This window comes from Phyllosticta citribraziliensis (genome assembly GCF_038025025.1).
Source record: "Phyllosticta citribraziliensis strain CPC 17464 chromosome Unknown J3D65scaffold_7, whole genome shotgun sequence".
Classification (NCBI taxonomy): domain Eukaryota; kingdom Fungi; phylum Ascomycota; class Dothideomycetes; order Botryosphaeriales; family Phyllostictaceae; genus Phyllosticta; species Phyllosticta citribraziliensis.
In genome coordinates this window covers 952,558-975,186 of record NW_027117344.1, presented here as the reverse complement: position 1 = coordinate 975,186, position 22,629 = coordinate 952,558, and the positions used below count along the sequence as shown (strand labels likewise).

At 54.3% G+C, this 22,629-nt stretch overlaps 9 protein-coding genes across 9 annotated transcripts; 6 read left to right on the top strand and 3 right to left on the bottom strand.

Annotated features, from left to right (window-relative positions):
• Positions 1-1,153: 1,153 nt before the first annotated feature.
• J3D65DRAFT_627319 (uncharacterized protein) lies at positions 1,154-2,988 on the bottom strand. Its single transcript, XM_066800530.1, has 6 exons — positions 2,491-2,988; positions 2,287-2,441; positions 2,000-2,231; positions 1,830-1,952; positions 1,589-1,777; positions 1,154-1,494 (listed from the first exon to the last, which is right to left on the bottom strand). Exons 1-5 carry the CDS (start codon positions 2,903-2,905, stop codon positions 1,605-1,607), a joined length of 1,098 nt encoding a protein of 365 aa, XP_066654488.1. The 5' UTR covers positions 2,906-2,988; the 3' UTR covers positions 1,154-1,494; positions 1,589-1,604.
• An 83-nt stretch (positions 2,989-3,071) lies between these two features.
• On the top strand, positions 3,072-4,826 carry J3D65DRAFT_698079 (uncharacterized protein; the record flags this gene model as incomplete). Its single annotated transcript, XM_066804053.1, has 2 exons — positions 3,072-3,076; positions 3,341-4,826. 2 exons carry the CDS (start codon positions 3,072-3,074, stop codon positions 4,623-4,625), a joined length of 1,290 nt encoding a protein of 429 aa, XP_066654487.1. The 3' UTR covers positions 4,626-4,826.
• Positions 4,827-5,027: 201 nt separating this feature from the next.
• Positions 5,028-6,245, top strand: J3D65DRAFT_554621 (uncharacterized protein; the record flags this gene model as incomplete). Its single annotated transcript, XM_066797193.1, has 3 exons — positions 5,028-5,619; positions 5,686-5,689; positions 5,756-6,245. The coding sequence occupies 3 exons, from the start codon at positions 5,028-5,030 to the stop codon at positions 6,243-6,245; spliced, it is 1,086 nt and encodes a 361-aa protein (XP_066654486.1).
• Positions 6,246-8,381: 2,136 nt separating this feature from the next.
• Positions 8,382-10,909, bottom strand: J3D65DRAFT_627307 (putative caffeine resistance protein 5). Its single transcript, XM_066800529.1, has 5 exons — positions 10,450-10,909; positions 10,205-10,396; positions 9,661-10,155; positions 9,057-9,611; positions 8,382-8,964 (listed from the first exon to the last, which is right to left on the bottom strand). Exons 1-5 carry the CDS (start codon positions 10,810-10,812, stop codon positions 8,836-8,838), a joined length of 1,734 nt encoding a protein of 577 aa, XP_066654485.1. The 5' UTR covers positions 10,813-10,909; the 3' UTR covers positions 8,382-8,835.
• Positions 10,910-11,441: 532 nt separating this feature from the next.
• Positions 11,442-13,105, top strand: J3D65DRAFT_402307 (uncharacterized protein). Its single transcript, XM_066795933.1, has 6 exons — positions 11,442-11,493; positions 11,717-12,037; positions 12,090-12,266; positions 12,324-12,537; positions 12,600-12,632; positions 12,700-13,105. The coding sequence occupies exons 2-6, from the start codon at positions 11,785-11,787 to the stop codon at positions 12,932-12,934; spliced, it is 912 nt and encodes a 303-aa protein (XP_066654484.1). The 5' UTR covers positions 11,442-11,493; positions 11,717-11,784; the 3' UTR covers positions 12,935-13,105.
• Positions 13,106-13,588: 483 nt separating this feature from the next.
• J3D65DRAFT_402144 (Alpha/Beta hydrolase protein) lies at positions 13,589-15,617 on the top strand. Its single transcript, XM_066795931.1, has 4 exons — positions 13,589-13,983; positions 14,296-14,515; positions 14,572-15,104; positions 15,157-15,617. Exons 1-4 carry the CDS (start codon positions 13,662-13,664, stop codon positions 15,327-15,329), a joined length of 1,248 nt encoding a protein of 415 aa, XP_066654483.1. The 5' UTR covers positions 13,589-13,661; the 3' UTR covers positions 15,330-15,617.
• Positions 15,618-17,793, top strand: J3D65DRAFT_402145 (uncharacterized protein). Its single transcript, XM_066795932.1, has 5 exons — positions 15,618-15,871; positions 15,956-16,054; positions 16,112-16,403; positions 16,487-17,499; positions 17,565-17,793. The coding sequence occupies exons 2-5, from the start codon at positions 15,989-15,991 to the stop codon at positions 17,685-17,687; spliced, it is 1,494 nt and encodes a 497-aa protein (XP_066654482.1). The 5' UTR covers positions 15,618-15,871; positions 15,956-15,988; the 3' UTR covers positions 17,688-17,793.
• Positions 17,794-18,773: 980 nt separating this feature from the next.
• Positions 18,774-20,331, bottom strand: J3D65DRAFT_627289 (Sec13 protein-like protein). Its single transcript, XM_066800528.1, has 6 exons — positions 20,269-20,331; positions 20,182-20,220; positions 19,993-20,108; positions 19,892-19,922; positions 19,286-19,829; positions 18,774-19,219 (listed from the first exon to the last, which is right to left on the bottom strand). The coding sequence occupies exons 1-6, from the start codon at positions 20,269-20,271 to the stop codon at positions 19,056-19,058; spliced, it is 897 nt and encodes a 298-aa protein (XP_066654481.1). The 5' UTR covers positions 20,272-20,331; the 3' UTR covers positions 18,774-19,055.
• Positions 20,332-21,113: 782 nt separating this feature from the next.
• Positions 21,114-22,505, top strand: J3D65DRAFT_603826 (transferase family-domain-containing protein; the record flags this gene model as incomplete). Its single annotated transcript, XM_066798234.1, has 1 exon — positions 21,114-22,505. The coding sequence occupies one exon, from the start codon at positions 21,114-21,116 to the stop codon at positions 22,503-22,505; it is 1,392 nt and encodes a 463-aa protein (XP_066654480.1).
• Positions 22,506-22,629: the final 124 nt, after the last annotated feature.

The window sequence follows — 22,629 nt, the reverse complement described above, 5'->3', positions numbered from 1 at the left end:
TTTCTTTGCGCCCCACTGCTCCAATTGTACGCAGCCAAGTTCGCTTCTCTTTGCCCAAAGCCGTAAAAAGAGGCATCAAGCTTGTCTCGAATCTGTCGCCTGGTTCGAGTAGAATTATCCTTGCTGTGGCCGAGGCCGATGACGTCTGGGGCTGGGCGCGTTCTTGGGAGCCAAAAGTTCGAGTTGGAAAGACACCAGATGCGCATGCACGCCTGAGTTTGCCATCCATGGACGCGCGTGGACGCAACGGCACGTTGTTGCAGGGTCGGTGGGGTGGGAAGCCGTCAATTCCCTGGTGCGCTCAATGCGACAGCATGGCCTTGTGGTCTTCCCAAAACGGAAAACTGTATCTGCTTCGTCGGCAGTTCTCGGTGGCATCGGAACAGGTACCGGGGAGAAGTCCACGATCTACTTAACGACCGCAGCATCCACGGCCATAAAAGTCCCACGTTGCGCCTTCTGATTCACTGATTTCTTGACCGACTCCAACTCACATGCGCCCACGAGAGATCAGATCCGAAGAACGACCCTCATCCGACTCGGAACATGGTTCACGAGAGTTTGCCCAGTCCCACTGCTTCTGCTGAATGCATTCCGTCTCTTGGAAAAAGAAAACATCTGGGATGCCTCGACACCTTCACCCGCCACGCCTTCCCGTCCGGTGCAAGATTGACCGGAGGCTACGAGCCGTGAAGGGATGCGGTGGACGTGGCCAGAAAAAATGATCTGATTTCCAGCTGCCGGAAAGTAAAAACCAACGGCGTCGCCAAAAGTCGGTAGCGAGTCATCCGCTTCGGGAGCCCGCGCGGGGGGCATGCCTGGCCTTGGGCGGCTGGGCGGGAGACGGGAGAGGAGGGATGCCAGTCTCTCTCTGCATTGAGCTCTTCGCAGACCGCCTATCTCGACGGCCAAGCCTGATCTGCTCTTGGATTTTCTCGACGGAAAAGGTCACGGAAAAGCACATGTCGAACGAGCGCTGCGTCATATGGCTGAGTACGCAAGGTTCTTGACCTGACATGGAAATGGGAATCTGCTAGTGTTTGGAGACGGTACAGCGCTTGGACCTGCCGGCAGTTCAATTGGGTTCATTGCTTAGCTGCCGCTACCCTGCTGTCTGTTAGTTGAGCATAAGCAGGCAAAACTTCCCAACGGACCAAAGTTTCGCCCCGAAGAGCAGCGCATGGCAGATCTGTGACGGGTGTTCCTTGAACGAGACTCGAAACACGATCCGCTGGCGCCGCGATTTCAAACGAACTTGTAAATCCTGAGGCATTTTGGGTGACTCCGGCCCCTTTGCAAACACTCTACTCAATACCAGGTCAGTTCTCGTCCATTGCTCCTATGGACTCAACATGCTAGAGGTGCCTTTAAGCGCACGAATTCCACAGCGCTGGGCGCAGATGTAGTAGGTTCAGGAACCCGCATGAAACTCAGACTTCGGAATAACCGTACGATGACGTAAAAATGTCTCGCCCAAAATTCCAATGGACCTACCTACTCATGAGACATCAATACGATATAACTTGCGAATTGAGCAACAAGATGGTCACATTCAAACGTGGCTTCAATGAGTAGCAGGAATATTTACCGATATCTCGACAACCTCAGTACCAGATGCTTCTCGTGCGATGGTGCGGTATCTGTTCTAGCCCCGTTTTTTCAAGCTCCTTCATGGTGTCGTAGAGGAAGAAGTCAATCAAAATCGCGTTGACCTTCGCTTCTGGATGGTTCTTTACAATCTCACGTCTGAGTTGCTCAACGCACCAGATGCTGCAGCCTATAGCCATCCAAAGTGAGCAGCAATCAAGGAAAGCGGGCGTGTGAATTACCTCGTAGCTGGATTTCCCATGTATGGCCGGACTCTATTTCTTCTCGACTCCGAATGCGACTCTCCAATGGTGGACTGTACCATATGCACCCAAGCGTGTGTAGAATTTGCGGCACTCGATAGTCTGCAGCTCGATTAGCGCAGGCAATGTCTCACTGGGGACAATCTTACCGGCAAACATTGTTATTTTGTCAATATCGTGGAATTCGCCGTAACCTTCGCCGTTGAAGGCGGCCCATAGATCTGCTACGAAAATCTGCGCACGCTTCAAGATGCGGACTTTCTTGCCCTCGAACTTGGTCTCATCGCGAAAGCAAGGAAAGTGATCGGCTAAAAGATTGACCAGCTTCGCCGCAGAGTTTTGAGCTTCGGAAATAAGGTTGACGACGCTACCATCGAAATCCTGAGAGAACATAAGCATCGAATGCGGAGAATAGTAAAATTGGAAGCATGTATACCTCACGCAGAACCTGGCCAGCTTCCCGCAGGCAGACCATACGTTCATGAAAAAGGGGAATCTCTTCATCAGTGGCCGAGCTGAAGACTGTGCGGAGAAACTCCTCAGTAAACAAGTCGTTGTCGGTCCAGAAAGACGGATCTGTAATTGGAATTTCTGAAGGAGACATCAGAGACTGGATCGGGCGTGGGTTGGCAGCACAAACCTCCATCGAGAGCCCTTTGTAGAATGGCTACCAGGCTCCAATAGCCAGTCCACTTCTTGCCCTTGTAAATGACAGCAAAGCGCTCCTCTTCACTCTTCTCGGACCAAAAGGAGAAGTTGAGCAGGTCCATGGTAAAGATGAAATTGACCGTTGCCTCATCCTTGGTCTTGGGGTGCAGCTCATGCTCCGACCACGTGTTGGTGCTGTAGTTTTTGTCTTGCATCTGCTTCCAGATGGACTCTGCAGCCCGCTGGGTGCCTCTCATGTCCAGGGCGACATCGATGCTGTTGTTGTAGATGAAGGAGGCATGGTCGATGACCTTTGTATCGGCAGGCAGAGATGGATCTGGAGGACCAAGGCCGAGATGGGCCTTGAGTAGCGAGACGAGCTCAGGGTCTGCCTCGTCGTCGGACATGATAGGTGCAGACAGATTGCATACGTTGGCCAGCCGGGCGTGGAGCGGAGCCGGTGCCTCCCCCTCGCGTCGTTGCCGTCCCCTTCTCGGGCCGTGTCCGGGGTTACGAACGACCCTGCAGATCACTTCCCGTGGCGTGGGTCCGGGTGGCGCCTCGGCTCCTCACATGACGTGACTGGCACCGCCACCTGCACCGGACCCAGTGGAGTGACTGACCGGGTCGCCTTCCAACCCATCCCCCACGCTCTCCCTCTCCTCCATCACTGCATCAGTACACTCTCCCCTCAGCTCCGTGAGGCGCAACACACCCAACATGGCCCCGTCCGCTGGGCATCTACACAAGCTGTTGGCTCGGAACTCCAAGCTGCTCCGGTGAGTCTTGCTCGTCCGTGCCGGTCCAACCGCCCAGGCTCCCGTACTGACGAATACAAACAGGCAGGCTTGGAAGAAGACCCAACAGCTCATTCGAGACAAATTACCCCCCTCTCTACGTCCTGCAGAGGGCGAACTCATCCCCGTATACGCTCGCAATGGACCCAGGCACCCGCTTTCTCGCGCTGCCGCTCTCAGGCAGAGCAAGGGCCGCTGGTACACGACTCACAGCTACATCAACGCCACTGTCCGTCGCTTTACCACCGAAGCCCGCCAGGCTTCCAAGTCTGACCGCCCTACCTCGCGCGTTTGGTCTGCCGTCAACCAGTCCGCTGGTCGTGCTCCATTTGCCACCACCCTCCGGCCAAACTTGACCGGAGGCACCCTCGGCCGCACCGCTGGAGGTTACTCCATCGGAGGTGGGAGAGTTGGAGGTGCGAGATACTTCTCGCATGGCCCCGCTGCTCCTGCTCAAGTCGTACACAATGTTTCTCAGGCTGTGCGCGCTTTCATGATTGGTGGTCAGAAGGCGCAGTTTGACGGCTTCGATCCGAGGACCGGAGAGAAGCGGTTCAGGGCTGTCAGCGCTACCCAGGAGGATGTTAGCCGGAAAATGGCCACTCTGCCCAGGGCAACCCCAGGATCCTCTATTGAATTCAGCGTTAACCCTACCATTACTGCCCTGACGCCTCTGGGTTCCGTTGCCGGATTTACGCGCAAGACCGAGTCCACCAACCTCAACACCGAGGGTCTGCTCGACGTCCTCTCTGCTGATTTCTCCCGGGCTTTGAAGGAGCTCGCAATGGTTCTCAACGACCTGAAATCGCTGTCCCAGCTTGGTGACTTGCCAATCACACACCAAGACTCGACCCTGTGCGTTCACTTCCCTGGTTGTGACGCAGACACTGTCGAGAGGCTCTGTGATGAGCTAGGCGTGCGGGGTGGCTTTGTGCGACAGGATGAAGATTTCGACACATTTGCCGGCACGGAGATCGCCCTGCTCTTCCCCTTTGCTCCAAGCAAGACTCCATCCGAGGCCTCCTTCTACACCAAACCGGCCGAAACGCGTCCAATGTACCAGGCTCCAATTCAATGGCAGTCGATGCTTTCTCGAGAGGACATGTCAAGTACAGTCGACTACTCGACCCAGTCCGACTTGGGACTAGAGGGGCTTGAGGAAGTCAACCCGTGGGTCTCGCTGTCCTCGCCTTCCGGATACGAAAGCATCCATAGTAGCCACGCTCGCGAGTCTGCGCTTTCGGATGCCGAGAGTCCCTTGGAATACCAAGGCTTCGATGGCATCTACCAATTTATCCAACAGTGCGACAATGCGCCGCGCTGCTTCTAGATCACACCGCTTCTCTCATCGGCTCAGATTGACGATTTTCTTTCAGTTGGATGGGTAGGAGAGGCTTTTCTTTTCCATGTTTTTCATCAGCAAGTGGCAGTCGCCTATTTCATATCACGAAGCATTTGCAATTAGCAATGTCATCTACCAATGTACGGATCGTTGATGTTGTTCACCGTCAAGTTTCCCGTCAGTTGTGGCTGTGTCCGAATTGCGTCCGGCGCTTGCTGACTGCAGGAGACGTCATCCAAAGAAACCCCAAGGACCCTTGTGAAACGTCGATCAGACCGCTAGATCTTCAACAAACTAAGCTTTTCCACGCAGGCATTTAAGTTGGGTCGCGCTGTTCCACGAGTCACTTGTGTTTCCACCGCCAAGTCTTCAACGAAACTCGAGTTCATCATGCAACATTTCGCGCCACATCCGAGGTCGGCTTTCGAGGGCTACTACTCCAAGTTCAAGTTACCATCAGGCTCCTACTTGGCACTGATAATATGTAGCGTACCAAAAGCACCTACAAAGCCTCATATGGTGTCGTTCACCTATGTACCCACGGACAAGTCCCAAATCTATCAGCGCGAAATTTGGGTAGAAGACATTGAGCGTGTAACCAAAGGATCCCAGGAAGCATTCGAGCTACGCATCCCAAGATTAGGCACTGTATCTTGCATCGGCGACTCCACCACCAGGTACTCGCTCTCTTGCGAGTTCTTTTCCTTTGATGCGACTGTTCATGGAAGCACAAGAGTTCCGTGGAATAGGGAATCAGCAGATTCGACACCAGAAGGTCTGCTGGTTCATCTCCCACTTCCGCTTCACTGGCACGTCCACACCCTGGGTTCGCTTGCCAACTTTCGCTTGAGCATACCGGAGAACCTGTATGATTTTGCGGCTGTTGACCGAGATGGCGTTGCCCTCGTACACCAGGAGAAGAATTGGGCTTCCAGCTTCCCTTCCGCACACATCTGGATTCAGGCATGCGAGCCAACTCATGGTCCCCTTCCTGCTCCCGTCACACCATCTCCATCTTCAAGCACCTCGACCGCAACCACGGCCACAGACTCGTACAGCCCTTCGTCTAGCGACCGATTGGTCCCGTCGTCATCTTCATCGTCTCCATGGTCATCCAGCACTTCTCCCTCCCCCTCCCCATGCCCTCCTCATTCGGTCCCTGTCCGCGCCTTCTGTCTCGCCGGTGGTCACATTCTCGGCACTACCGCCTTTCTCCTCTCCCATCACCCGCCGTCCCTGGACCAGCCTCTCACCTTCGCACCTCCTTTCGCCATGCGGGTACTCAACTTTTCTCCTTTCATGAGCACGCACATTGACTGGGCGTCTCGGAGAGTTCGCATCGAAGTGCGCGGGTGGAGCCGCAAGATCAACGTTCGCGCTCAGGGGGAGAAGGAGGACTTTTTTGGATTGAGTGCACCGTTTGCGGATGGGCACAGAAAGAACTGGTGTGCGGAAAGCTTCAACGCAGAGGTAGAGGTAGAGACCTACAAGTGGAGATGGTGTAAATGGCGTTGGGAACGTGTCAGCGTCGAGAGATTTGAGAAGGCGAGTTTGGAGTTTGGGGGCGAGTGGTATGGTGATAGAGGTGATCGCTGTACCACAGGCTGATGCGTGAGACTCCGAATGGCTTCAGAGACGTCAGGTCGATGGCCATCAGCCGGAGCACGCTATCAGTGCAAAATAAAAACGGGGGGGGGGGAAGGATTCGATGACATTCACAGCATCCTACAGATGCTTCGTGTCTACGCTTCTTTGGTGAGCCTTTGCTATATCCGATGCCTGTTCAAAGACGCTTTTCTCCGTTATCTGCGAAGCCCTATCAAGAATAAACTCTTGTCTCTTGTCTCAGAGAAGTTACCGACTTGAGTTTCTATCCTTGCACTTTGAGTCCTTAACTCCGTCCACCCGATTGCCCCCTTAATTCAGCACCCCAAGCCCCCTGAGACAAAACAACCAATCAAACACCGCATCCAATACTCCACCCACCGTCATACGGTTGCGAGACACCACACGCTGAGTGGCGGCACACCGAGCATCCCGTCAAGGAAATGCCACACGGGTGTGTGATGATGGCGCGTAGCACGAAAACCCCACGTTCCGTCAGCTTATGGACCCAGGCGCCAGGACTGACTGGTCCGCTGCGTTTGGCCTCCACCCCTCATTCTCTCGTCATCGTCACCATCGTCGTCGTCTTCAAACCAGCCAACCCAGCACCTGTCGAGTCCCCGCTCTCTGGCGCTGGGGCCCGGGATCACCCGCATCTGACATGGGACCTCTCCGTCACCCTGAACAGGGTCGGTCTTCGCGCACAGCCCGCTTAGTGGGCCACGTGGGAGAGGCTGGGATGAGGTGATGGATTGGCCCGCACGTCGTGCTTGTGGGACGCAGCTGATTGATGCTGGTGGCATTTGAGGTGACCGGACAGTCGAAACCGGATGTCACAAACGTGCCATAAACCAGAGCAAAAAAATGAGAAACTAGGCCAAGACGAGGACGGCGCAGAATGCGCAAGGCGCATAGGGATATCAGCACCGAATTCTTCCACACAGAATTGTCGTCGGAGTAGAATACTGGCGGCATGGGCTGGAGGAGTGAAAAGGTCACTCTGTTCCCACTGCCTCGCTGCCAGCCCGTGTGCGATCTTCCGGTGCACCATCTTGCTGCGACGTTGCTTCTGCCATGTGCCGAGACAGCACTTGAGAGGCGTTTGTTTGTTCTTCACCAATGGCGCTCAGCCCAGCCCAGCTTCGCGGCCCGGCGGGTACGGCAAGATACTCGCGCCTAAGTACCTTCGTACACTTCCGCCGTCTGTTTATTCACGGTTGTTCCTTTCTCGCGAGGCAAACAGAGCCGAGAGAACGAGCGCAAAGGGTGGCCCGGGGCGCGCCCAGTCGCTTGTGAGCGGCCGGGCTCGGGCGGGTGGGATCTCCACCAACGACACGATGCGGTAGGAAGCCAGAGACGAACGGGGCAAGGCGGGGGAACAAACACGAGGAGGAGAAAAGTCACTCGGACAGGTGGAGACAGCGAAGAGCGAGCAGCCAAGAGGCGAAGCGGAGATATGATGGCGTGGAGCGGAGATGAGTAATGGGGGTGTTGAGTTAAGCTTTTTGAACGAGCTTCTTTTGGGTTGTCTGGCGGGCCGGTTGGGGATGGCCCTTGAGAGGTTGCTGGGGGTTAGGGATGTGATTGGTTTGCAGTTCGTTCTCTTTTTCTTTTTTACGTCACCTGTGCGATCAGATGGACCAGATGAGCCAGATCATAGACGCGAGAGCGAGAGCGAGGGGTTGTTGGTGGTGAAGGTAGGGTTTTCCTTCGCGCGCTCTGATTGGCTCTAGTGATAATGGCGAATGAACAAGTAGGCAGCCAGCTAGAGGCTGAGAGGGTTCATCCAGCCACTCGGATCCATGTAGCCGCGCCGAGAAATGTGTCAGTTTGCTTGTTGCAAGTTGAGCTGAACTTGACATCTCACCGTTCGTGTGCGTGGTCGCTCTTTCTGCCTCTTCTGTACAGGATAAGCGAGCGGCTGGCTGGTATCACCTCAGCTCGCAGCCTGCATCTGCGTCGTCGTTGAGAGGCCATCAGTGATTAGGTCGGTCACTTAGTTCTGACCTTTGGAGACACAACCGGAGAGCGCATGCATCCGCATGACTGACTGGCGGTCGGGGACTTGGCAGCGCATATGCACTCCTGCTGCACGTTGGCTGTGCAGATAGATTGATAGAAAGATAGGCCGCTGTTGGCTGTGGTTGGCGTGCATTTTGATTCCGAGACAGCATCAAAGTGGAAGCATTCAGCGGTGACTGCAAGGCTGACGAGGGAAGAGTCGTTGATCAATTTTTCTCTCGGATTGCGCAAGGTCCAGAAACAGCCTCGCTGCGAAATTTCGAGATTGCCACCTGGTAGACTAGACTAACGGGTTGGAGACATCTCTAAGCGGAAAAAGCAATGCTTCCAAATGCAAAGGGCATGAAACATCATGCCGCGCTTGAATTCAACCTGATTTGCCATTCGATCTCTTCTGTGGCGCGATGCACCCAAAAAATAGACTCGGAAACTTAAAAATTATCGTCGTAGTGGCATTAATGCTTCATCATCAGAGTCCAAAAGCAATGGGTTGATGCAAAAGTGGGCTGCGTGGTGTGGTGGGTGTGACGTCATGAAATCGTAAGGACGGCAAAGGAATAGCGGTACGAGATTAGAAATCCTTCCGTGCGTGGCGGCTCATCTTGCGCAGTCGCTCACCGACGTAGTAGAGCACGAACGGAATGGGAATGAACGCGATCGAGAGGAAGCCAAGCGTGCTGCTGGCCCACGCAGTACCGAGCTGTTGATATTCATGGTCAGCGACTGGCTCGATGTGAATGCTCCATCGCTGATCCGACTTGACCAGGGGGCGTACAGGGGGTTTCGACTTACATTGACGTACATGGCCCTAGCGAAGAGCGGGAACCCAGCACCGAAGCTAGAACGCATGATGTCATTGCCAGCGAGAACACTAGCCACGTAATCCGGGTAAGCGTCGCTGAGGTAGTTGAGCACCGAATTGAAGAGGAGCATAGCTCCCATGCTGAAAAAGGACGAGCCAATAATTGGCATGATCCAGTGAATGTCTTCGCGGGCACTCCACCCGAACCAGAACAAGCAGATGGGAATGAAGAATGCTCCCACGCACGCGGCAGGAAGACGCTTCTCCGGCTGAATCTCGCCGTTCTCATTGAAGTGCTTTTCTTGTACCTTGTACAGGTACCAGAAAAAGGGTGGAATGACGACGAGGACTCCGATGAAGATGCCGAGGAAAGCGAGGCCGAGTTGTCCAAGGTTGAAGCCATGAAGCTCGACAAAGACGATAGGGAAGGACTCGAACCAGATGTACAGGAGGCCGTAGATCAATGCAATGTACAAGTTGAGCAAGAACACCATGGGCTCGGTGAAGTTCAGGGTGATGGGGCGGACGAGGACCATCATGACAATCTGGACGTGGTCAGCATGACTCCAGAGAATGTGAACAGTGAATACGCACGTCTGAAGGCTTCATGTGCTCAGAAGCCAGCTCAGGCTCGCATTTGAGCTTGTCGTTGCCAGTGATCTTGCGAAGACGACGGGTCCGTCGGTACAAGATGTTTGCCGAGCTCGTCTCGGGAAGGAGGAAAAAGATGAACACGAGGCAAAATCCAGACAACCACATGAGCTCCCAGATGGTCCAAGTCCAGCCTTTTGCCTGAGCGGCAAAACCTCCAACCAAGGGTCCCATGGTTGGTCCACAAACGGCGGCAACGCCCCACACGGTAATGCCATAAGCTCTCTTCTTTGGGGCGTACATGTCTGCAATAGAGGCGCCACCAGTCGCCAGGACCGGAGATCCGAAGAAGCCGGTCAAGAATCGAAATGCAAGTAGCATTCCAAAGTTGGTAGCCAAAGCAGTGGGAACCTGGAAAATGACGAAGACGACGAGAGTTCCAATGTAGATGGGTCCACGACCAATAAAGGGCATCTCAGACATGGGAGCCCACAGCATCTTGGGACATGTCAGCGGGTTTCTAGCTCAAAGTTGGGAACATGCTTACTGGTCCTATTCCGTACCCTGCCACGAAGAGACATAGTCCGAGGACTGCCGCAACTTCGGAGACGCCAAACTTTTGCATGACGTCCTGGACGCCAGCGCTGAAGATAGCAGAACCGATGTAGATACTAAAAGTAAGAAGACAGATTTCGAACGTGACGAAGAACTTTTTAGCTTGAGACCAATTCTGTGGATTCTATACTCAAGTCAGAAGATGCGAGACTTGATTTGACAGGTTTAAAGACTTACCTCGGGGTCTTTTGGACCCCACCATCCAACGATGTGGAGGTCTTTGCCCTTCTCAGGATCCACCGGGGCGCCACTGGCAGCGTTGACACCTTCAGCATGATTGCTCCACGCGCTCCGCAGTGAAGCGCCGTCAGTTTCTTTGTCTTTTTCTTCACTTGCGGTCCTGAAGCTTTCCAAGGTATGGGTGGATTCGACCGGAGGACCAGTGAGTTGGCCAAAGCGGGCTACATTGGCGGATTTTTCTTTGTCGATAAATTCTTTCCATATGGAAGGCTCCTGTTCCTCTGGGTATTGGAAGTACTTGGTGCCACCGACAAGGCGGACAAGTTGACCAAAGGCAGAATCCCGGATCAAAGACTTCATGGCGGAGGCGTGAAGAAGATAGCGCGTTGGCGGTCGAACTGGACAAGGGAAAGGCCTTGTTGATAAAGCACTGGAGTGGTGCTCCCTTGGCGTCGACGGGTGGCAGATGGAAGACAGCGGAACACAGCATCATACATGTTTATCTAGTCAGCGCCATCTGAAACGGAGCTCGGAGTGACGCAGTAACCCCGATCCCAATGGAGCAAGCGTTGCCTGTCGCGGACGGGAGGGCGACACAAAAGCGTCTATGACGTCTCTCAGCCTTGCGGCGATGTGAGTGGCCACGAGCCCTGGCTCGATCGTCGCCGTCGGTCCCTGCCGAGATGGCCGACGTCAACTGGACCACATCCATCGCAATCGATTCTTCGCGCTTTGAACTTGGCGTCGGAGACCGATCATTGACGAACGTCTTTTGCAATGATTTCGCAGCGTCCATCCAGAGTCGGCCCAAAATCGTCGGTCAGTCAACACACCATGAAGGGAGTCCCCTGCAAGTCAGCACATGGTAAGCTTCCGTGCAACGGGCCAAGCAACGGGGACCGGGACCGGGACCGGGACTTTGCTGGCAATTGGTAAGCTGGTACCGACCGGTCCCGAGGCGTAAATACGCTTGTGGTGATGATCACGACGGCAGGGGACCTGGCGACTTGTAGCTCAAGTACCTACTGGCTGCGAGCTGAGGTACGTACCTGTGACAGGAGCCGGGAGCCACGCGCCACAGTCCTGTGGCTTTGCGTGGCGGTGCGGCATCGGGGTCTGAAGGGAGGCAGCTGCAATCCATTGTCGGTACCGTGATGTCCTCCACGGTCATGGCCCATCTTTTCTCTTTCACGGCTTCTGATGTCGCAATGCCCTTTTCTTCGCATCCATCAAGGTGGTCGATAGCTGATCCATAGTCTCTCAGCCTTCTCTGCACTCTTTTCCACCCAACACTTGCTCTCCTCATTATTGCTCTTGCATACATACCACCACATGGCACCATCAACACCAAGCAGCTTGGCCCTGTCGCCCTCGGGCTCGTGCTGGAGCTCCGTACCACCTGAGATCGTCTTGGAGATAGTCAGTTGCTTGGACTACGACCCAGAGACGTTGCGCAACCTCCGCCGCGTCGACAAGCGGACCTACCGCATTATGCGCGACTACGAGCACAGCGTGTGCAAGTCTTTCGCTACTGGCCAATTGCGCCTGGGCATTCTGCGCTCCCCAGACCTGTTATCTCCCTCGTGTGAGTCTGATTCCCCGCATGCCACCATCAGAAGTCTGACAGTGTTACACAGCTGGCGGTGTTGCAGCGGACATCTCATACCGCGCCCTGGCGGCCGTCTTCCATCGAACGGCAGCCGTGACGGAGCTCGCTCGCACCATCAAGACCAGTAGCCCATGTTGTTGGCTTCTCACTTGGCGCCACATATTTGAAGCGGGCATCAGGCTCCTTTTTCGTCTCCATGCCAGCCGTAAGCTGATGTGCCCGAGGAACGGGCTCCAACTGCGGAAACTGACGAGATCCGCAGGCACATACAACTCCAAGGCCAATTTCATTTACGACATGCCGCTCCATGCACTGGTTGCCGTGTTTGTAGTGCTTCACTATGGCTGCAGAGCGGCCCAGAACGTTGGCATTGGAATCATCCGTCGTGAGAATCAACCAGCAGATGACAGAGATCTTGGAGACTTGCTCCTGATGTTCCAAGACTTGTGCTTGCAGTGCGGGCCCGACTTCCTTTCGTATGTCGTGCCGAGCAGAGTACCACCCATTGAGAAACCCTAGCTGACCGTAACCGTCGTAGGAAAATTCTCAACCACGACAAGGATGCTGAGGCGTGAGTGGAGTCCCATCGCGCCATGGTGCCACAACTTGAATGTTGCTAACTGTGATTCGTCCTTCAGGAAACTCCGGTCAGGGTGGAAGGCCCTGGACTCGCTCCAGTCTCCAGATGCGAACGGAAATCCGCCGCGACCTTCCTTGATCAGTCACTTCAACAGAGCCATCTCCTTTGCGCTAGAATGCAGACTGGGCGAGATTCATTGCATGGCCATGGATGTCGCTACCCGCAAGGCCATGCGAAAGATGACCGACGCCGACGTCACCAATCTTGCCTGCTTCAACAGTACCAGCGGTTGAATTTTCTTTTGATGTTGAGGACAGACTTGTCCACATGGCTTGTGCGATACCCGATACCCTGGTGTTTGACCTTGGCATTTGCATGACGGCGGAGTACGGGACAGCTTGGATTTTTCTCATCGTCGGTTGTTGTTCCTTCACCCACCAAATTGGCCTACCGACGACAGTCATCATCCACGACTTGACGATCGAGAAGCACGGCAAGAACCGCACGAGCGAGCTGCTGCTTTGACACGTGTGAGCCGTTGATGGATCAGTGGCTCAGTTACCTTGGGATGTATTGATTTTTGGTTACCGGGCGGAATGGCTTGCACACGGAGAGGCGTTGAGGAGTTTGTTGGATGCACAAGACTGGAAAGCGAATGAGCTGGAGTGTCGCAGCGGGACCGAAGATGTGGGCGCTGCCAACCGATGAGTGGACGAGTGACCTGCGGGGTTGGGGTTGGGGTGGGCTGGGCTGGGTACAGCGCGAAGGGATCCTCCGCAGGAAGCACAGGTTGTGAACACAAGTTCGAGATGAGAGTCTCTCTTTACTGTGATCATGGTGTAAATGGATAGAGCACAAACAAGTTTTCTTGAGATCTGTTGTTGGCTGAAGTGGTCATAGCGCTGCTAGCTGCAGCAGCCATAAGCGAGGTTCCTGCGCTCCTCCCCGCAATAATACCACCATTCCCTTTCGCTGCATTCTGCTCCAATTGCAAACGCGACAATCCACTTCAACTCTGCCATGGCCGCTCCGAAACCATACTCCATTCATGTCTCAGACGAGGCTATCGATCGCCTGCAAGCGAAACTCACAGTGGCCGATTTTCCTGACGAGCTCGAAGATCCAGATCAGTGGCGCTATGGAGCTCCTCTCACCGACGTCAAGAGGCTTTCCAATTATTGGAAGGATGGATTTGACTGGAGAAAGGCTGAAGCGATGCTTAACGAGCTACCGAACTTCAAGACCGAAATCGTCGTCGAGGGCTTTCAACCCATTGATCTTCATTTCATACACCAGAGGAGCGACGTGCCGAACGCAATCCCGTTGCTCTTCGCTCATGGCTGTATTGACCCTTTTCCTCAAATTTCTGGCGCTCTTCAGCGGCGTGACTTTTGCCGCTTATTCTGCCCCTCATGCCCCTCAACACCTCTCCAAAGCCTCCATGTAGCACTTACGGTCTGTCGTGCCGATTGACAACGGCTCCCCTGCCAATCTGTCGAGCGTCTGTTGGCTGCTCCTTTCACCGCGCCATGACTTCAGCGACCGCCCAAGGATCAGGTCTCTTTGGGATCGATTCAACTACAGTCCACGCGCGGGTGTCTGCTTATTTGCTGTACGCTGTTTGTGAGTGCAACAGTCGACTAATACGTTCAAGGGCCCGGCTCCTTCATCGAGGTCACCAAGATACTCCGTGAATTGAAAGACTCTACTCCCACATTCCACGTCGTGGCACCATCTCTACCAAACTTTGGCTTCTCCAGTGGGGTAAAAGAACCAGGCTTCGCTGTTGAGCAGTACGCAGAGGCCTGTCACAAGTTGATGAAACAGCTTGGATACGGGAGATATGTCACCCAAGGGGGAGACTGGGGGTTCTAGTAAGGCAACTCCTCCGTTCGAAGTATCTTCACTGACCTTGTTGGTGTTACCGCAGCATCACTCGAGCCATGGGATTGTTGTATCCGGAATCTTGCTTGGCTAGCCACATCAACATGGTCAGAGCATTTCCTCCCAAGTTCGCTAAACAACCTCTTCTTGCTGCCAAACATAGCGTTGCTTCCTACTCCAAATCAGAAAAGCAAGGCCTTGAAAGATCAGCGTGGTTCGTCAAAGAAGGAGCTGGCTACAACTTGCAGCAGCGGACAAAGCCGCAGACCATTGGATACGCTCTCACCGACTCTCCCGTTGCTTGTTTGGCCTGGATTTATGAAAAGCTGCATGATTGGACCGACAACTACCCTTGGACGGATGACGAGGTGCTTACGTGGATCAGCATCTACTGGTTTTCAACCGCAGGCCCAGCAGCAAGTGTGAGGATTTACTACGAGGCAATCCACACACAACCCGGGCGTCATGTAGTTGGCCACAGAGACAGGCTCAGCGACTGGGTTCCCAAAGTGAAACTCGGGGTGGCTCATTTTCCCAAAGAGCTGACGGTGGTCCCTCGTTCTTGGGCTCATACACTTGGTAAGTGCTCACCGGTATGCCGAGATCAAGCAGAAGACTGAAGTCATCCAAGGACCTGTTGTGCACGAGAGTGAGCATAGTGGTGGTGGTCATTTTGCAGCCTGGGAGCGTCCAGAAGACATTGTCCGTGACTTGCAGGCAATGTTTGGAAAGAAAGGTCCCTGCTTCAATATCGTCGATGGCAGCAGCGGATATGACGACCTTTTCCCACGAGCCAGCCTTTGATTCTACTCGGAGCATTGTCATTTCATTCACGGGATGACAGGTGACTCTACATAAGGTCTACCGAAATTTAGAGGATGCCTCTCCCCTATTCCTTGGTCCCCTGGCACAGATGTGACGCAACGTTTGTCTTCAAGCTGTGAGAACCGCTGAGATGTTCGTGTCCAGGCATCTCAACCCGTCAAAAGAGTTTGCATTGGGAAAATTGGTATTGCGTTCCCACGCTCACATGCTCAACTCTCAATACTGCGAAGGCGAATGCCACCTGCTTTACTAGATCCTATATCGGCGTCACGGTTGCCTTGCAATATCACAAGACCGCACACTCTAGGCCTGAAAAATCAATTCACTTCGGTCAAGTCCAAGAAGTGACCGCCGCTGCACCTGCGCCGGTCTATATCGGCGGGTCAACACAACTTGAGGCTAAAACGCAAAATTCCCACGGCCCACGACCCAAAACTTTTCATCCACCACCCCTCTCGCTCAAGCTCTTCGTCTCATCTCTTCAGACATCTCGTAGAAGCTTCATCCATCAAGACTTCGAGGTATGTTCCCTATCCTGACGTCCAGGATCGCGCATTGCGTGATCTTCTCCCGCTTGTGTAGACTAACCCTCCGCTCTCCGGCAGTCGTTTGCATCGCTTCAACCTCAGCTTGCAATCATGACTCCTATGTCTGGCAGCATCAATATGGCGCTTCCCAAGGCTTTCCAGATCATGCCAGTCGAGGTACGTCGGCTCTCCTCCCATCTTGTCGAGACAAAAGGCTAATCAAGCCACCTGAAGCTCAACCAGGAAATCGCTCACTACTTGGACGAAGACAAGGACGTGGTATCCTTCCGCGCCTCTTGCCGACGGGCTCGAGACTCGATCGATGATCAAGACTCTTTCTGGCACAAGCGCTTCGGCATGGTCTATGATCACGACCGCCGTCTCGCCTATGGACCTGGAATCAATACCTCCCTGCGCAAGGCTTACCAGGTCCGCAAGGACGTGCTGCGCGACGGTGTCGGTTTCTCCAAGGGCAAGACCAAGAAGGAGAGGGATGCAATCGCTGTGCTCATCGACATGATTAGAGGTATGGGAGAATCCCCTTCACTCACGTCCAGCCCGACAACCACAACGCCTTTCCATGGCTACCGTCACTAACCTGTTTCACAGAGTCTTTCGAAGGAGGCTCTTTCGACGACGCTGATGGCCTCACCTCATGCGGCAACCTCAAGGAAATCTGCAGCTTTGCCAAGCGTTCCAACCTGCTGGACTCCATCTTCTGTGGCAGGAGCCAGATGACCCACAACGGCAAGGTCGTTGACTTCAGATTGGACCAGGACCTCGTTGCAGTCCAGCTGATGCTCGCCCCGTTGATTCTCAATCCCAAGGATTACAGGAGGCCTCTCAACTTTGCCGACTCGCAAAAGGTCGTCTACTCCAACGATGGCCTCATGACAATGTGGAAGAACGGCACCGTCGAGCTGAACCTTGAATGGCTGCTGCACATGCTCAACTTCTTCAAGTTTCACATGGTCGGTGATGACAACACTCTCAAGGATCCTATGTCAGAGCTTGATTCCAAGCAGATGCCTCAGTTCTGGAAGCGCAAGCTCACGAATGCCCCCGTGCCGCTCGGCCGCCGCTGGATGGGCACTTATGCTTACCTGGATCGTGAAGAGATGGCGCAGCTTCGCCGGGGCAACATAGACCGCAATCTGTTCATGGACAAGAACGTGGACCATGGCGAGAGCGCAATCCAGACTCTTCGCATCGATTTCGACGGACCGATGGACTTTGAGTGGCCAGATCTCTTCGAGGAGCACCTCGAGTCGCAGACGCTGCCTCATCCCCCCACCCATTCGCGTGTGCAGCACCGGGCCCACACAGATCACGACGGCGAGGCCTCCAGGACTACCAATGTCGGTCTCAAGAGCCACAGGTTCCAGGCGCGCGGCTTCGACGACGAGGACTTCTACGGCACAGGCTGGGTCAACCAGCTGCCGGCGCAGCGCGGCATTCCTGGATGGCAGCGCATCACCATGATGAAGTACTTCAAGGATGAAGAGGACGACGGAGGTTTCGACACCACCGCGCTGTGGGCTTACGAGGGAGTCGTGCTGCCCGGCGGTCAGGTCATTTTGGGCAGGTGGTGGAGCCCGGAGGTCGGCGTCCCGGACGACGAGGTAAGCTCGAATGCCTCTCATCTCACTTCTACACGCGGACTGATGGGCTGACGATTCCTTTGCAGAAATACTCTGGCCCTTTCATCTTCTGGAACGTTGACGAGTCTGAATACCCCCTCCTCGGCGTGGACGAGTCGGAAGAGGAAGATGAAGATGAAGACGAAGACGAAGACAAAGACGAAGAGTGAAGAGTCAAGACTGGGTGAGTGTTGAACTCAACTCAGAGCTTTGGACTACCACCCGACTGTCCGACTCTGTCGATCGCCTTTCCTGGTGCTTCCAAAACGCTGCAACCTTTCTCGCTTGGACTCCAATCCCCTCGTTCTTGACGGCAGACATCGACAACATAGCATTTGTTTTCCAAGTTTCAGCACACCCTCGAAGCGACAAACGGGCGACATGGCAGTTTCACTTTACATTGCTTCTCAAAGCCCGTCGTCCAACCGTTACTTCACATCACTCGAGAGCCTTTCACAACTTCGTCCTTTCGTCCTTTTTCTGAGGATTACCCCACGAGCATTCCTCTTCTTACACCCCAAAATTCTGCGTTCACTTCACATTGCGGTTGGCACATGCCTCGGTCAGTCCCTCGATTGGTCTTCTTTTTATCTTCTCCACCGACAAATTCGAACACCATCGAGTCGACGGACGTCCAGTTGTTTCGGCCGCCCCAAAAAATCGCACCCACTTCCTTTTGTCATTCGACCATTCGTTCAACACCGAAAGCGAGCGAGAACGTCCTTTTCCTTTGGCAACAAAAACGCGGCAAATGACGATATGCAAAAGGCATGACAGCCTCGACTGATCAATCAATCGGTCGACCAAAAGCACAAAAACAGCGGAAACAACCCAAAACGACCAAAAAAACAACAACAACCAAACACCACTCTTGCATTACTCTTTCTTCTTCCCTTTCGTATCGCCCGTCCTCGGCAGTCAATCGTCCACCTACTCCCAATGGTCCGCGAGGCAAAGTGGCTCGAGGCGGGCGCAAAAGTTCTGCACCTTCTGCTTTCGTCCTTTCTCCCTTTCGTGCTTCTTCCCCTTCTCTTTCGTTGCATGGCATGAAGCGTTAGACAGTCAGTCTTTCAACTTCATTCTAGCTCAGGCATCAGCGTGCGTCTGTAGGTTCGAGTTCCCAGCGTTGGAGTCTTGGGTCTGCCGGCGCAAACAGGTTGGTCCTTTCCCCCCCTTCATTCACTTTTCGGGCGAGTTTCGGTTTCGTAGGTAGCTGCTAGACACAAAACCCGGGGCTACACATCACGTAGCTTTAGGTAGAAAATTGGGATTCAGGTTATGATCTCTGCAACAGTCTATGTTGGGGGTATGAGGCTACCTATGCCAATCTGCCCATCTCGTGTCTCCGTGCGTGCCTACGTGACATTCGGTCTGCCCTCCTCACTCGAGCTTTCCACAACCAGGTATTCAGGGAAGCTCTCCTAATGTCCTCACAGCAGGGTACATGGGAAACAATGTGGACTGAAGCGACAACGAAACCAGTATGCTTGCTTTTGATAATTGAAAAATGTCATTCCGTTCCTCTGATTGCAGCCAGCTCATTCGTCAATCGTCTTGATGCACTCCCATCCGCCCGTTAGCTTCTCTTTCCACAAGCTGACCTTGTTGTCGCCGGTGCTGACGGCCAGGACGTTGCCGCTCAGGCTCCACGAAGCGCGCCATGCTACGGCGTCGAAGGTAAGGGTGGTGTGCTGCCAGTCGCCTGTAAACAGAGAGTTGTTAGCAAAGACATCTGCTCCGCAACATCATGTCAAGAATATCGACATACCGAGACTGGGGTTCGTGCTCGTCCAAATCTTGACCGTCTTGTCCTGGCTTGCGCTAGCAATGTAGGCCTTGCTCAACACCGTGGGGCTCCACGCTACATCGCGCACCCAGTCTTGATGCCCACTCAGGGTGTTCGTGTTGCTATATGTCTGCGTTTCCGGATCCCACTCCCAAATTCTGACAGCGCAGTCGCTACCTCCAGTGACGAACCTCCTCAACGGACCGGGCGAGGGTTGCGCCGAAGCAATGGCACCCGGGGCGATGCTGGGGGCCCAAGAAACGGCATTGACGCCCAGACTGTGCGCGGGGAGTATCTGGTGTGCCCAGGCACCGTCGCGGAACTCGAGGACCGACACGTTACCATCGGAGCTGGCACAGGCGAGGATGCAGCCGGCGTCGTGGGGCGCCCAAGAGACGAGGTTCACCGACGCCGAGTGTAGTTCGGAGACGTGGACTCTTGTCCAGGCGTTGTTTTGCTCGCGCCAAATGAAGACCTTGCCGTCGTACGAGGCCGATGCCAGAATGTTACCGTATTTGGGGTGGGCCTGTGTACACACGCTGGTGGTTAGATGATGACCACAGGCAGATTTATAGGAGAGTGACGTACCCATGAGACACACCAGACTGCGCCCTCATGGCTGCGATTGCGTCAACCCAAGACCTGTACCATAACACCACACGGCGCCCCGGAAGATGGGCAGTTCTTACCCCTTCAAGGTCTCGGTCAGGCGGTGTGTGTCGCCTTCGACCTCGAATATCTTGATTGTCTTGTCCGAAGAGCATGTCGCGAGCCGCCGGCCGTAGTAGTCGAGGACCGCATCGTGCTGAGAGGCGCACAAGGTTAGCGGAGGTCCAGCGGAGGAGACAGCGGGTCCGGGAGCAACTGGAATAGCTTACGATCATGTCATCGTGGCCGGAATTGGCAATTACTTGCGCCTGGGACTTGTTAGAGAGCTTCAGATTGAAATACCCAGGAGAACTGACCATGATTGCGGAAGAGAGGCGGAAAATGGGATAGTGTTGAATCGCAAACAGTGAACGTGGAAGCTGTGGATGCCAGGACCAGGACCAGGACCAGGACCAGGATGATGCAAATGGAGCAAACTTGCCAAGATGTTTAGTCACCCACCGCACCTCACCTCAGGCCGCACTCGGGCCAGACGGGACGGACTTCGCAACAACAACGACGCAAGCCTGCGAGAAGACTGCCTCTGACCCACTCTATTGGATGCAAACACATCAACCACCGGACGTCCGGCCGAATCATCTACGAGACTGGCGGTGCCCTGTTCATGTCTTTGACCACCAGCGGCACCTCGCCCGTTAGCCCAAAAAAACCGCAATGGCGGCCCGCGAAAGCACCACCCTCACTCTGACCCACTTTTGACAAGATTCCACCCTTCGGCCGAACCATCTTTTTCCATTACCAGATTACCGAGACCCTGAAGATGGCTCAAGAACTCTGCAGCAGTCACTGTCCGGCCGCCCCCTGCCCACGCCTTGAACCTGATCAAACACCGACAGCTTCTTATCTCAACAGTCAAGGGCTTCTAGAAGTATTGATTCGTTTGCTGGCTGGGACGATCCCTTGCTGCCTACATGTGCTTACCGACGACTACCACTGGCCAGCGATTTAGCCCTTTCCGCTGCTATCACTCTTGGCCCCTAAACCCACCCAATATGCGAGGTGACTTTCCAGATTTGACTTGATTCCGCGCGGCCCTCGCAACTCATTCGGATGTCCTCTTCCAGTTGCGAGTATAAAAAGATGGGCTATTATGGAATGTCGTGAACTCGACCGACTCAATCGAGGCCCTCAATCACTCAACATGGGTTCAATCGCTCCGAACTTTGCCCCTTCCAACATTCCCCTCGAGCCAATCTTTCCCAAGGGATGGATACGATACTTCTACGTCTTCGAATTGGCCGAAGACTATGACATTGACGTCGTGTCAGATATCTTCCGCCGCGGCTACCAGGCGACCAAGAACCGCTCCGCCATACTCGGCTGCGAGGCTGTTCCCGACTTGTCGTCCAAGCAAGGCAGCATGTTGAAGCTTCGTGAGTATGGCGACGAGATCGAAGATTTTACCGTCAAGGACCTCCGCGGCGCAGACTTTCCGAGCTTCTCGGAGCTGAAGGACAAGCACTTCCCGGCCTCTGCTTTCCGCGCTGAGGACCTCTGCCCGCATGGAGTCTGGCCTGCACCAGGAGAGCGCATGCCCATGACCTTTGTCCGACCTAATTTCATCAACGGAGGTGTCATTCTGAGCTTGTGCATCCTCCACGCCTGGGCAGATCAAACCACCATCCACGAATGGACAAAGGTTTGGGCCGAGGAGTGCAGATGGGCCCAAGGAATCCCGACCGCTGATCCTGTCCAACTCCACTGGAGTGACAGAGAGAAAGTCTTGAGGAGCACAGGAAAGAATCCGGGAAAATTCGAAGACCATCCCCAGTTCACGCACATCCCTTTTACGCCAACAGAGTTGCCGCCCAACCTCGCAGCGGACAACCATCTCGGAGACGTGTTTTACTTTTCACCAGAGTCTGTGGAAAAGCTCAAAGCGGAGGCTTCCCCTGAAAATGCAAAGATCACCCCTAAGTCGGAGCGAACCGAATACATCTCCACAGCAGATGCCATGGCAGCCCTGATTTGGCGCACCGTCATGAGCGCTCAGCACGACCTGGACACCATGGAGGGCAACCCGCAATCGATTCTGGCCGAGACTTTGGATGTGCGGAGGCGGATGCATGTGCCCATACACCCGCAGACGCTGGGTAACTTCTGGACCCTTTCGCACACCACCATGGACCTTCGAAAGATGCTGACGGAAGCATCTCTGGCGGATTTGGCCATGGCGATAAGACGCACCCTTCAGGATGTGAGCAGACAAAGCTACTACGATGAAATTGCGTCGCTGGTAGAACAGCTGGAGGATGTCCACCGCCTCCCTCTGACTGCATTCTTGAACGTGCCCGGGATTGGCTGCATCTTTACGACTTGGGTAGACTACCCCGTGTTTGACCTGGATTGGGGAACCGCGCTCGGCAAGATTCACAGCATGAGACTTCCAGTCACGGGTATGCTGCAGTGCTTGGAAGCTGTATTTCCAAGACTGCCGGACGGAGGATTGGAGGTGTACGTTGGTGTTGAAAAGAGTCGGTTGGATCGGCTCAGAGAGGACCCTGAGTGGAGGAGGTTTGCAGAGCTCAGGTGAAACAGAGAGTAGAGCGAATTGAAAGATTTTTCCCAATTGCTGTTCTTCTTATTCATAGTGCAATCATGTCGTGATAGTCGGAGGCCAAAATTAGAGTGAGGACGTTGGTGATTCGACGGTTGTC

Excerpts from the sequence above, each read along its gene's own strand:
- J3D65DRAFT_627307 (XM_066800529.1), bottom strand. The coding sequence starts at position 10,812 with ATGAAGTCTTTGATCCGGGATTCTGCCTTTGGTCAACTTGTCCGCCTT. Across the intron at positions 10,397-10,449 it reads GGGGTCCAAAAGACCCCGAG|AATCCACAGAATTGGTCTCA; the intron begins GTAAGTCTTTAA and ends ACTTGAGTATAG. Across the intron at positions 10,156-10,204 it reads CAGGGTACGGAATAGGACCA|ATGCTGTGGGCTCCCATGTC; the intron begins GTAAGCATGTTC and ends ACATGTCCCAAG.
- J3D65DRAFT_627319 (XM_066800530.1), bottom strand. The coding sequence starts at position 2,905 with ATGTCCGACGACGAGGCAGACCCTGAGCTCGTCTCGCTACTCAAGGCC. Across the intron at positions 2,232-2,286 it reads CTGGCCAGGTTCTGCGTGAG|GATTTCGATGGTAGCGTCGT; the intron begins GTATACATGCTT and ends ATGTTCTCTCAG. Across the intron at positions 1,953-1,999 it reads CAAAATAACAATGTTTGCCG|ACTATCGAGTGCCGCAAATT; the intron begins GTAAGATTGTCC and ends ATCGAGCTGCAG.
- J3D65DRAFT_402307 (XM_066795933.1), top strand. The coding sequence starts at position 11,785 with ATGGCACCATCAACACCAAGCAGCTTGGCCCTGTCGCCCTCGGGCTCG. Across the intron at positions 12,267-12,323 it reads TTTTCGTCTCCATGCCAGCC|GCACATACAACTCCAAGGCC; the intron begins GTAAGCTGATGT and ends CGAGATCCGCAG. Across the intron at positions 12,538-12,599 it reads TGCGGGCCCGACTTCCTTTC|GAAAATTCTCAACCACGACA; the intron begins GTATGTCGTGCC and ends TAACCGTCGTAG.
- J3D65DRAFT_627289 (XM_066800528.1), bottom strand. Across the intron at positions 20,109-20,181 it reads CCGGCCACGATGACATGATC|CACGATGCGGTCCTCGACTA; the intron begins GTAAGCTATTCC and ends TGCGCCTCTCAG. Across the intron at positions 19,830-19,891 it reads CAGTCTGGTGTGTCTCATGG|GCCCACCCCAAATACGGTAA; the intron begins GTACGTCACTCT and ends GTGTGTACACAG.
- J3D65DRAFT_402145 (XM_066795932.1), top strand. The coding sequence starts at position 15,989 with ATGACTCCTATGTCTGGCAGCATCAATATGGCGCTTCCCAAGGCTTTC. Across the intron at positions 16,404-16,486 it reads GCTCATCGACATGATTAGAG|AGTCTTTCGAAGGAGGCTCT; the intron begins GTATGGGAGAAT and ends CCTGTTTCACAG. Across the intron at positions 17,500-17,564 it reads TCGGCGTCCCGGACGACGAG|AAATACTCTGGCCCTTTCAT; the intron begins GTAAGCTCGAAT and ends ATTCCTTTGCAG.
- J3D65DRAFT_402144 (XM_066795931.1), top strand. The coding sequence starts at position 13,662 with ATGGCCGCTCCGAAACCATACTCCATTCATGTCTCAGACGAGGCTATC. Across the intron at positions 14,516-14,571 it reads GGGGGAGACTGGGGGTTCTA|CATCACTCGAGCCATGGGAT; the intron begins GTAAGGCAACTC and ends GTGTTACCGCAG. Across the intron at positions 15,105-15,156 it reads TTCTTGGGCTCATACACTTG|GACCTGTTGTGCACGAGAGT; the intron begins GTAAGTGCTCAC and ends AAGTCATCCAAG.